The sequence below is a fragment of the Leucopleurus acutus genome (genome assembly GCF_964270905.1).
Source record: "Leucopleurus acutus genome assembly, chromosome: 3".
In the NCBI taxonomy this organism is placed as follows: domain Eukaryota; kingdom Metazoa; phylum Chordata; class Mammalia; order Artiodactyla; family Delphinidae; genus Leucopleurus; species Leucopleurus acutus.
In genome coordinates this window covers 29,802,222-29,814,811 of record NC_139145.1, presented here as the reverse complement: position 1 = coordinate 29,814,811, position 12,590 = coordinate 29,802,222, and the positions used below count along the sequence as shown (strand labels likewise).

The 12,590-nt window shown below is 45.2% G+C and overlaps 1 protein-coding gene across 3 annotated transcripts in view; it reads left to right on the top strand.

The window, feature by feature from the left end:
- RANBP17 (RAN binding protein 17) overlaps positions 1-12,590 on the top strand; it is a 312,772-nt gene that overhangs the window by 296,900 nt on the left and 3,282 nt on the right. For all 3 annotated transcript variants that reach the window (XM_082836274.1, XM_082836273.1, XM_082836275.1), the window contains one exon: positions 11,423-11,521. In XM_082836274.1, coding sequence (XP_082692400.1) covers positions 11,423-11,521 — 99 coding nt within the window. The remainder of the gene's footprint in view (positions 1-11,422; positions 11,522-12,590) is intronic.

Sequence of the window (12,590 nt, the reverse complement as noted above, 5' to 3'; positions counted from 1 at the left end):
TTAGTGGCACTGTGGATGGTATAAGAAGCTCTTTGAGTTTCTTGAAAGAATGGCACAGGATAAAGTGAGGGTTGGTTTCATGATGGCATGATTTACTCATTTCGCAGTTATTACTGATTTTTCACGTAGTACTTGAAGGGTAAATTATGTGAAATTTTCCCAAAGTATATTAAGGTCTGGAGATGTGACTTCCACCTTCATATTCATTTGTCTTGACCCTTGGAAATTTTAACTAGCAGTAGCCACTCGTGCAGCTGTGAGCTCATATAGTGTGTTAAGGAAGACTTCTTATTTGGTTGCAGTCTAATCACTGCTTGAGGAACAAGGTAAAGGTTCCCTCATCCTCTGACCTTTCATGAGTTAATGCTGCTTTGTATGCTTTGCAACCCAGAAGAACTCTTGCGTGTTAATTCTGTATCCCTTGTCATGCTTAGGAAAATACAGACGTAAGTGCTTTCAGACTGATGAAATTCTATCCTCCTTTCCTAGTTGTTTAATTGCAAATTCTCTATTTGTGGAGGACTTTCTACTTACAACAATCAGAGCTGACAGATTTTACAGTCAACATACCTGGTTTTGACATACCAGTTATGCTACTTCCTGTGTCCTTGGAATACTTACCTCACCTCTTTGAGGTTAGCAGCCCTTCAACAGGGGGAGTTCTTTACATTACTTGAACTGGCCCCTGGGATCAGGTGGCTGAACTGCTCCCTCCTGGGGTCTCATGCCCAGACTCCCCAAGACTAACCAAGACCTAGATGTCTCCCATTCCATCACCCCCTCAGCCGGTTACCCCATAACTTGGAACATTGGTATCATGGAAAAGAAAAACATTCAAGTGCAATGTTTAGTTGAGGTCATGTGAACATAGAATGCTAAGAAGGAGCGATGGGAAGCTCAAGGCCTGAAGAGAAATCTCTTGGGCCCCAAAGAGACCCACCAGAAAGCAAACACTAAGCAAGAGCTCTGTGTTAATCCCCATACTTAATGTGGCGTCTCGTTTTAGATGAGACAAAGAAGTTCCACTCAGGGAACTAAAAGCGTCAATTAGAGTTAAGTGCATTTAGGGATGATTTCTCTGAGACCCTTAAGATTGGAAGGAAACAACTTGATGGGTGCGCAATAAGAGATTAGTAAATACTTAGGCTGCATGGGCTCTTTTAGGCCACAGGGACCACATTTTGTTCAATTCTGTACCACAGTGCCTGACACATAGTAGGAGTTCAGTAATTCTTTGAGCAAAGAATAAGTCTAAGAAATGAAGAGGGAGGGAGAAAGGAAGGAAGGAGAAGTCCCTAGCACAGTACCTGACACATAGCAGGTACTCATCACGGATGTGTTGCGTGTGTGCACCTAGCACGTAAGAGTTGATAATAGAATATTATTGACTTGAAATGTGTGCAGGTGAAACAAGTAGATAACAAGAGGGCTTTAGAGCTTCCCTAGCGGCCTGGCCTGCTTTGGAATCTGTACTTTAAGGGAGAAGTTCCACCCTCAGCGCACGATGGCCTCTTCTTATCCCACAGAGGAGCAAGCCCTCCCTCCCCAACCCCAGCTTTCTCCTGAGCCCCTTGCATTACTGAGAGGCTGGAAACAAACTGACAGAAACCTGGAGAAAAGTAACTCAAGTGATTTAGGAGAATGGAAGGGCTGGCTTATGGGGCCAGATTAAAGAAGCTAAATATGTATAGCCTGCCTAAGTGACAACTAAATGGGGCGTTTGATAAGTCTATAAATACTTGGAAGATGTAAACGCCAAGGAGGAAAGGGAATTACTTAGCATGGCACAATGGAGTATTGGCGTAATGGGATAATATTAAGAAAGGGAAAATGAAGGTTGAACATCAATCAAAAGCTTCCTGACAAAGAGAACCATTCCTGACAGAGGACACTATTAAGTTACGCGCTGTGGGCCAAGGGAAGTAATGGCAGTGCCATTTCTCAGGGTACTGGCAACAGAGCCAGCAGGACAGGGCCCGAGATATGTCCTGACTGAGGCACAGGCGCCAAGCAAGTAACCTGTGTCTGTGGCCTCCGAATCCTAGAAACAGGAAAAAGGCTGCATCTTCTTGGGAGAACTCAGACGGCTCAGCCTCCTAAAGGGTCAGACCCTGTGGAGAATGGTTATGCCAATCGTTCGCCCTCCCACGCCACTGCCCAAAAGAAGTCATCCACCTAAAATGGTACCCCATTTCCTCCAAGGTAAAGCCCACATTCTCTAGCACGCAGCAGTAGGCCCTTCACAGGACGGGGCCTCTGCCTACCTAATCAGCCTCCTCCGCCACCACCACTCCCCGCGCACCCTCTCAGGTCCCACAGAGCTGCCCGTCATTCCCCAGACACTTCTCCAAACCTTGGCACCTCCTTGCTCCTTTTCCTACCTTACTCCCTGTCAGACTTTGCTTGTTCTCTACAACAGATCCAGGTGTCACCTGTGAAGCCTTCCCTGCCTGCCCCCCGCCCCTAGACAGCGTTAGTCAGCCTCCTGTGGTCTCTCAGAGCCTCCTGTGCACGCTTCTGTTTGTGGCGCTTGCTAGAGTGTGTTGTCATGTAAACAGTGTACTGCCTCCCCTACTGGAGTTCTTGGAGGGCTGGGACTGTGCCTCATTCATTGGTATGTCCTCAGGGTCTAACACAGAGCCTGGCACAAAGTAGGTGGCAGTAAAGTCTGAATAAGTCAAGGAACGAGGTTCTATTCCCAGCACTTTCAGTCACTATCATAGGCTCCCTATGTAAATATTAGGGTGAAAGAGCTTCCAAATCTCAGTAACATCTTTGAATCATCTCCCCAACCGCTTGGCCAGCACTCTCTATGCCATTTAGACAGCTATAAATAAAAACACTCAAATCTGAAAGGCAGCATGCCATCCTCTGTGGTTAAACTCGACTGCTCTTTAATGGAAAGTGCTTCTGAGGGCCGAGTGAGTTTTCCAAAAAATATTTTTTTCTCCTCACACAAAATCATTCGAACATGATAAGTAAAATAATCCTCCTCTGTTGGTTATGAAGATTTTTAGGCCCATCTAACCAAATCCCTTCGGGAAGTCAGGGAGAATATAGTGACAGATGATAGGCAATGAAACTTTGAACCTCCTACTGTAAGGATAATATGTTTATTATGAAATACAATATTCATTGCACTCTGCTCTGAGGACCGCATGAGATGCCCCCATGCCATTATGCCTTATGTTGTTCTGTTGTGAAATATGATATTCATTGCAAAATGTTGTGATGACTGTTCAATAAAGTAGCATGCTGTTTCCCGCTCCCTTCCCTGATTTTGAATGGCCTCAGTTAGAGTTTACTTTATCACTGAATATTTAATATAAACATGTGCTTGTAGTCGTCTCTGTCATGCATGTATATGTACACTGGGTGGGGTTCATTTCACTGCTCCTTATCCCCCGAGCTCACTGGGACTGTGGGCCTGCTAGACGGCAGCCGCCCTCCACCACGTGCAGCGCTGCTGGGGCCGCCTAGCATCCAGCCCCTTCTCTCATTGGCAGTCTTGAAGTTGAGGCCATGTTCTTAAAGCTCTGAATTTACCTGTAGCTTCAGTATCAGGTTGTTGTTCTTCGAAAGATTTCTTCAACTGGGAAGAAAATGGGATACGCAGTCAAGGATTCTGACCATTTCTCTCTGTCTCTGCTACCACAGACTTGCGGAGGCCCTCGTCATTTCTCCTCTGGACTCGTGCAGTAGTACCTAAACATGTTGCCTTGCCTCCAGTACCTACCCGTCATTGCCATTCTGCAGTTTCCCATAAGTTTTGTTCTAAATCACCGATCTCATCATTATTCAGAAGTCCTTTGAAGGCTACCCTTTGTGTACTGGCCCGAACTCATTTCTGCATTCAGCCTGACATGAAAGACCTTTTATAGCCTGGACTCAGCCCAGTCTTCTCCTCACCCTCAGCTCTACTCCTTTCCACTCAAAAGAAGGTCTCTCTTAAAAGCCTCCTATACAGAGGCTGATTATTCCTCATATATGCCAAGCCCTGTCCCCTGTGCCTTTTCTCATTTTATTTTCTCTTCCTAACATATCCTTTCCCAGTGATGCTATATGTGTCTTTTAAGATTCACATTAAATATTAGCTATCCTGTGTGGATAGGCTGATTTTTTTAGACAGAAAACGTAGCGCATATGCCTTTGTTAGTCTCTCTTGAGCTTACACACATTTTCTAATTTGGGGCCCCCAGAGGCTAGTGTAGGACATTTGAGGTTCTAGAACCTGATTGTATGGCAGTCATTTGGGCAGTATACCATGAACTAGAAATAACAGTGTCACTTGAAAAAAATGAGAGGAAAATGGCTTTGGCGTTGAAAGCCATTCCTTTACATACAAGTTTTCCCAACATTCCTACGTAGAGGAAACTTAGATAACGTTTTTGACAAGGGATGCTTAATTTTTACATCAAATCGAATACTGTTCCGTTTGATGTTGGCCAGAGAAGAGTGAGAAGGGGTTTCCCAAATAGTGCTGAGTGGCAAATCCTTCAGCCTCCCAGTACCCCAGGTTTTCTGGTTTCCTTTTAATGCAGCGAGCCGCTTTATGAGATCTGCAGCCACTTGAAATATGAGTTACTACTCGTAAAAAGTTTCAAGTGGTTAATGAAGATTCAAGAATGAGACTCACAGTGTAGTGCAGTCAATTTTGTTGCTACTGCTTTCCAGTACATCTCTGCCATTGAAATGAATTATTTATTGTAATTTATTTCAACCATGGAAAATAAAACTGTTTTCATTGTGATGTGCACTGTAACATTCAGAATAGACACATCACATGCAGTACTCTCAATTAATTAATTCGGAAGTTTCATTCCAACTTTATCTTCTTTATTATAAGCTATGAGACTGGCAGGTAATTCTTTCCCCAGTAAACTATGATTAAAATGAATGTTTTGAGACCTAGGGGTAATGTTGGTAATGGAGAAAATTGAAACAGCAGCAACACTAGGTTGTGTATTTCCTTAGATTTTACAGTGGATGGAAGGGTTTTTAAATATTCTAGGCAATTTATCACTTGGAGGAAAACTTTTTCTCCCTTAACTTTTTGTAAGGAGTGGGTGGAAGAAGAGGGTGCTCTTAGTTTAGATGTGGAACCGTGCAATGCTAATATATGGCCAAAGCCAGCTGAGTTAACCAGTCCTGCAGTACCTTTATTGGTAAGAAGTTTTTTGCCTTTTTTTTTTTTTTTTTAAAGCAAACTTAGCATTGTACAAAGGCCAAGAGGCGGGACTCCCAAATGATTTTTCGGAGGAGAATGGGTCACCTGTAATTGATTGCAATCTTGTTTCTTCTAAAAAGAGGCTCACCTCATGCATTTCATTTGATTTTTTTTTTTTTTTTGATTTGAAGTGCTAAATAGTTGCTTCTGTTATGAGACTGCAAAGACACTATGAGAACTTAGGAATGTGCTTAATATGTACAGATATTAAAAGATTTAATATAACTTAGGTGGTGGGGCTTAGTCCAGGCAGAAAAGTACTAGCTTATTTGTCCATTACTTTCATTTTTCATAACATTCCACTAATACCACGTTGCTAGACAGCAGACAAAGAAACAGTTGATGCCTTTTCCCCAAAGATGACCAGTATCTAATTTGAGGAGGATCACATTTCAATATTTGCTATGCACGTGGCCTAAGAACAGCGCTTGGTAATGACAGCAACTCGCTTACCTCCACAAGCACTGAAAATCTGGAAGCTTTTCCTCCTTTGGCAGCATTCAGATTCTTCCAGGTCATAGATCTTCAACCAGGGCATGGGGCTCTGGAGAAATTGCTGTGGAGATGGGTAGAAGGTCTCTCTGCTTTTTCAGGCTCTACTACACTATCGTTTTTGTTTTGTTGTTTTTATTGCTGTTGCTAGGGCCAGCCTTCCTCCTCCTCTCCTAACTGGCCTTCTGAAAAGGCAGTTACAGGTGCCAGAGGATTCTTGAGACTCAGAAGCATCTCTCAAGTGTTTGGTGCATTTATCGGTTGTTCTCAAAACATCAGCAACTCATTGCATCAAAATCAAAGGCAATCTAGCTTGGTCAGCGGTACATATAATTGTGTATCCTACCCCCTCTTCTCATTGAGGGCCCAAGCAGATTAAGGCACCCCATTCCGCAGACACACCCTCTTGGGCACAGCCCTGATCATCCTTGCTTTGTCCTCCTCTCCCCACCTCTGTCTGGATCTAGGTACAGGGACGCTTTGTCTTTGGTCTCTCATCTCTTCTTTGGTCCATCCTTCTTTTATATAAACCAAAGCCTCCTTCTCAGCCCCTCCTTGCACCACCTTTTGGAGAAGACAGATTACTCTTGCCCCATTCCATTTTCCATTTCCCTGGTCAACAGGGAGCAAAGTTGCAGTGTAACTAAAAGGTCATTCAGCCCTGAGCAAAGAGGCCAGGATAGAGAGAGAAGAGCTGGAGTTCCCTAAATATGTTAAGGATTTGATCCCCATAGATCAGAGTTCATATCATCACTTCAGATTCGGTTTTGTCTTTCTGAATCAGATGGGGAGCAGAAGGGAGGAGTTTGAATTTTTTTTCACCCATGTCTTAGACTTTGTGGAATATTTTTTAGTTTTATTAATCAATATGTTCGAAGAACATGAACAATGAAAAGTGCTCACTTTATTGGGAGTATTGTAACTCGAAGAAAATTTAGCTTAATTTACTAATGTTTTCTATGATGTTAATTTAAATTGCCGTATACTTTTGGTGGGAGGGAAACCAGTGGTTCAGTGGACCGTGTTCCAGAGACAATCTATTAATTATGTCTACTGCTGTTCACCTTGGGAGGCTGAAAATATGTTAACCAAATTTATAAAAGCTGTAGGTGGGAGGCAAGAAGGTCTGCTGCAAACTCACCAGGAACCTCTGCCCTGGATTCCAATCACAGGGATTTCAGGAGCTGCCCGGCTCTTGATCAGGTGGCAGAGTGGCCGAACGGAGGAGATACACATGGGCAGCATAGCTGGGAGGCTCACTGCAGGTGGAAGAGTGAGCCACGCCCAGAAACGAGCCTTTCCTTTCACACCATGAATCCGCTAGCAGTCTACAGTGAGGGCCAGACACACGGTGCCGCAACCACCACTGCGGCAGTCCTGGTCCTCACCCTCAGGCAACAGCCTCCGGACTCAGGCGGGCCTGTGCACATGTCCTGGTTCCACTTCACATCGTGGTAGCTGGTGGCTGTGATGCCTGGAGCAAGTGACTGACTTGCTCAGCACTTCAGATCCTTAGTCTGTGAAATGGGGATAATATCTACCTCAGGGTTAGCTGAGAGTTCCAGACAGTGTGTGCCTCACAGAGTGCTGAGCACCCAAGGGCTCTCCGTAAACGTGTCATTCCCTGCTGGGCAGTGAGAAAACTCACCAGGCACAGCTTACTCTTAGGTGGAAGTGCTTGTCATTAGAAAAGATGGTGCCTCAGCCTTTGGCCTTGGTGACCTGAAAGGCCCTAGAGAGCTCTTCCCAGCAGCTGCTGGCTAGAGAGGCAACAGTGGCTTAGAAGAGTTCTCAGGCTCTGCACACCAAAGCAGGATCCTTGGAAATGAACAATGTATTAATTTACATATTTACCCATTTCAGGTTTTAGCCATAGACTGAGGCCAGAGCGTCTCTGTTTTCTGTACAGTCCCCTTTCGGCTCTTTAGCTCGTTATGCTTTAGTTGATATTTCACTCATCCTTTCCCATTCATTCATTTATTCATTTATGTATTCCTTCTGTCATCCAGTAGCTATTTCCTGAGCCTCTGATAGGTGCCAGATGCCATACTAAGCACTAGGGATACAGAGAAAAGTCCCCCATGGTCCCAGCCCCGCAGAAGTTTGCAGACCAGTCTCCCGACCCCACCCCATTGCAGTCATCACCCTGTACGCACTCAAGCCACGCCTCTCCAGCCGTCCTTCTCCACTCAGCTTCTAGACCCATTGAGCCTCCAGCCTCCTTAGAAAGAGTACATACTCACCGTGTAGCAGTAAAGCATGCAGCACAAACCACATCTTTGCTTATTCTGCACAGGTAGAAGATAGAACAGGAAGCACCTGAAGTGAGAGCATGTAGTTACCACCTTGCTGTAGGGGAAGAGTGACCCAGCACATTGGAGTAGGAAGGTCCACTGTGCTTTGTGCTTGTGCTTTACATGCCATTTTAGGGTAGAAACATAGGAGCGGAGCTGAGGAGCGAACAGAGATCCGTGTAGCACAGCATTGCTTTGTCTTATTTTTCCAGATCAGATATTTGTAGCATAGCTTCATGTTTTATTTAGAAGATTACAAGATTTCAGAACAACAGAAACACTGTCATTCAAAATCCATACTAATACATGTGCCAGACCACATAGGACCGATTTTTGGACTGTTTTCTATTTTAGGGTTTTTTTGCTTGTTTGTTTGTTTGCGTATTGCAACTCCCAGTGAGGGTAGCTGATAGTGAGAATATAATCTCGTTTATCTGTCCATAAGCAAGACATGAAATGGGGTGCTTCCTGGAGCCATGAGATTCCACTGGGCCAGATCAGGCAGGGTAACCATAGTTGGAGTAAAGGAACGCTAGTAAGGATTTGAGTGCCTGGGGAAGAAGTCAGTCCTCACAGCAGCCCTTCAAAGTAGTTGTCAAAGAAATGAAGAAATAAAGGCTCAGAGAAGTGAAACAACTTGCCCAGCGTCCCAGGTTACGTAAGTGGCAGGGCCAGATTTGGCCTTAGTTCTGACTGGCGCCAAAGTCTGTCCCTGTCAAACCATGTTGGTTTTGCTTCACTGAGAGAAATTTTCTACAAACTCATGCCAAAGCCCTTTGGGAAGGAGGAAGGAGAACAAGGAAGCACCACCTGAGACAGTGTGGTGTCTGGTTTTCCTAAGCGGACTAAGCCTCATGACTCCCCTTCCCAAGTGGTCCATTCCCTGGTTGGGCAGAATAACTGCTTAGGATAATACAGTGGGTAATGTGTGTGTTTTTTTGGACATAGGCTCTGGAAACTGTAGCCTGGGTTGGGCAAATTTGAAATGGCCCTTCCAGCCATGCCTGTAACAGTGCAGGAAGTGAGCAGAGGTTGGGGGAGTGCCTTATACTGAACGCTGATGGTGCTTTGTGACTCAGTGCAGGCTGGGGCGGGCCACTGCAGAGTTGCCAAGGGCGCTCTCCTTTCAGTCTTAACTTGTTCGCATCGATAACCGCCAGAGATTTCACATTACCTGCAACAGGATTCTGTACTCAGGCCTTTCACCCAGTATTCTTCCATATGGGGACTTTCTCCAAAGGGACTTGCCATACTGACTGAACCGTTTCCCCATATCCTCTAGGAGTGTTAGAAACAAGAACTCTGGAAATGAGTTGCCACGTCAATACCCTTTGAACGGATTTGCTCACTAATTTCCATTTTTCCGGAAGAGTAAAAGAGAAAAAAAAAAAAAAAATCATCCATTTTAGCCAACTTTATTTTTAGAAAAGTATTTTATTCAAACATCCCCTTACTTATTACAGACATAAATACATGCATTCAGACAAATGAATCCACGAGAGAACCGTATAAAGTAATTGGCACATCACTTCAGCATGCTTTGTCAGTTAGTGGAGGACTTTGGTGCCTCTGACTTTAATCTTTTCCATTAAAATATCCATTCTGCCTTCAGATTGTGAAACCCATAATATTTTAGGCTGTCTCCGTGGATCTGTTAGTTTTGCTTGTCAGACTAATTTAATTTGTGGCTCTGTGACTTTGGGTGGCTTGTTAAATTGTACATGGAAACATGTGATCTGCAAATGATGTTCAACATGCCAGGCTTAAGACCTAGTTTCTCCCCAGAGACACTGGACATGCAGTAAATGTGTATCGGCAGATTTCATTTGCAACCAGCCTAACTGTTAGGATGATGATGATGTGTGAAATAGCAGATGTTTAAGCGCATTACTGTTGCTTTTATATACCTTAAACGTTTATAACACTTTTTGAAGCACTTTTTATATCCACCGTCTCATTTGGTTCTCTGAGCTTCCTTGTACTGGGTTATCATCTCCCTCTTTATAGCTAATGAAACTGAGACACAGAGAGAAAAGTTCAGTGACTTGCCTGAGAACAGGGTAAATTGGATTGCAAAGATGCTAGAGGACAAAGCCAAATGTCACCAAAGCCTAGTCAGGGTGGTGTGTGTAGTAGACTTAGCCACATAATTGCCATTTTCCCCTGCCCTCCTTTGAGGAAAGGAGCTCTGAAGTGGTGAAAACAGGAAGGGCTAGAGATGGGAGGTAAAGAGTGCAAGAAGCAGAAACTGTAGCGTCAGCTCCATATGGATGGCCACAACTGGCTTCACTGCTCTTTGCCTGGACTGTTGCGGCAGCCTCATCTCCGGTCTCCCTCCTTGACTGTCACCTGCACAGTACACGTTCCAAATGTCCCCAGAGAGAGATTTCTTAAGTACAAATCTGAGCATGTCTCTCCTTTGCTGCAAACCCATCATTGGCTCCCACTGCCAGATTCTTCATCGCGGTCTTCCAGCCTACACTGGGGTCTTGCTTCTGGCCTGCCTCTCTTCTGCCACACTGCATTCCTCACCACCGTAGAACCCACTGTGTTCTTGCCCAGACTCCTTTTTTTGCCACTGTCTCTGCTTAGAACACATTTATGGTGAACTCCATAAACATGACCTTCTCTGTGGAGCCTTCCCTGATTCTCAGGGACCCAGAAGCATCCCTCTTTCCACTGCATGCCCACAGCAACTTAGCCCAGCCTAGTGCCTGTTATCTCTGTGCTGAGTAGTCTGCCCCAGGGAGTTTTTAGCTCCTCAAGGATGGAGGTTGTGGTAGATGCCTGTGTTCTCTTACCGCCTCCCAGCTGTCTTGAAGAATTGGAACTTAAGAAAACGGATGAGTATGAAATGTAGGAGTGAAGTGAGTAAATGAGTGAATTAGTGTATGAGGAGTGAATGAGAAGACTTTAACAGCCTGAGCCAGCAGGAAACGTGACTTCCAGCATTACCGGGCATGTGCCCCATTTCTCCCTCTTGTCTGAGAGGAGTCATGGAGAGAGATTGCCCCTCCACAGCTTGGCGTCTTTGGTGAAATGAGAGGCAGAAAGAAAGGTGAGCTGGGCTTTTGCCTGGTGACCTAGTATAGAGGAAAGCACGTCAGGGTTGAGAGGCAGGGACTGATCCTCTTGGCTCTGTGGCCCCTGACTTCTGCCCACCCAGAAGGTTCTCACCAAAGGTTTCGGTGGTGGGAACTCTTCCTCAGGGAGCTGAGAGTCTTTGCCAGGAGTTCCTACAGCAGCATCATAGGCTTCCAGAGTCAAAGCTGTTTGTTTGTCCAGGAAGCACCTTCATGTCTGGTGGCAAGATGTGGGGATAGAAGGTGAGCACATAGAAAGCCTGGGACTGGGCTGGGGGGGACTCTGAGCCAGCGCATCAGTGTCTTCATGTGACTCTGTCTTCTAGATGATGTCTGTCCTCATGAATACCATTGTCTTCGAAGACTGTCGGAACCAGTGGTCGGTATCCAGGCCTCTCCTGGGGCTCATCCTGCTCAACGAGAAGGTGAGTGCGGTTGCAGGAAGGTCCGCAGGAGGCGACCACCGGGAAGAGGGAGCAGCTGTACACCAGGCCAAGCTGTGACAAAGACAGGGAAGCCAACCGAGCTTGAGCTGGGACCTTGAACACGCGGGACAAGGCCATATTCTCCCAGAAGGCCCTTCCCCAGAGGCCTCAGATCTCCTTCAGTTAAGTAGAGGCCTCACACTAGCTTTTCTGGCATCTGGAGCCCTGCACTGGACAGGTGGTTTGCTCAGCAGTGCTTCCAGCACACCCTCACTCCCCTCCCTGTTCCAGCAGATTGTGGGCAACAACACCTTTTGCCCCTTCCTAGGCCTCCCTTCCTTTGTGGGATCCCCACTGCCCTCAGTGGTAGCAGTAGCCCCTCAGGGCCAAACACAGAGGCAGCACCCTTCATCCGGAGCACAGGTCTCCAGTCCTTAAGTGCACGCACCACTCTGGGCTGCCTCCCAAGTTCTCCAGCTTCCCCTTGAACCCACCCCTGTCTCCCCAGCAGTCAGTAGGAACAGTACATTACTGCTCGGGAGAATGAATTGTCTATACAATAAGAGAGTACTGGGGAAAAAGACAGTGAGATTAGAGGCAGCCGCATACATTAAAATTCAAACTGAAATCCCAGCCTTGGAAGGAAACTAATAGAAGAAGAAAATATATCAAAAAGAGAAGAGCTGTCTCATCATTCACCTGTGCTGAAGTATCCAATTTTAGCCACATTCAATAGCACTGTCATTCATCTTCCCTCAGTGTTATTGTGATTTAAATCCAAGCTCTATAAAAGAGAGCAGTTCTTTTAAAATGATTGAGAGGGAATAAGGGCAAATTCAGTGTTTAGAAAAAGCTTATGACATCACAATATTATACTTTACTGATGGAGGTAATATTTCATGGTTTGGGATGAAAAACTAATAATTTTCTATTTGGTGTGAGTCACTGCATCATTATAAAAGGGAAAAATAAGTAGTTTTGTGCATTCCCAGTCTTGTTCGGGAAGACATTGTGGTTTAAGTGTAATGCCTCTGATATATAGTATTTAAGTATTAGTCTGACTACATAT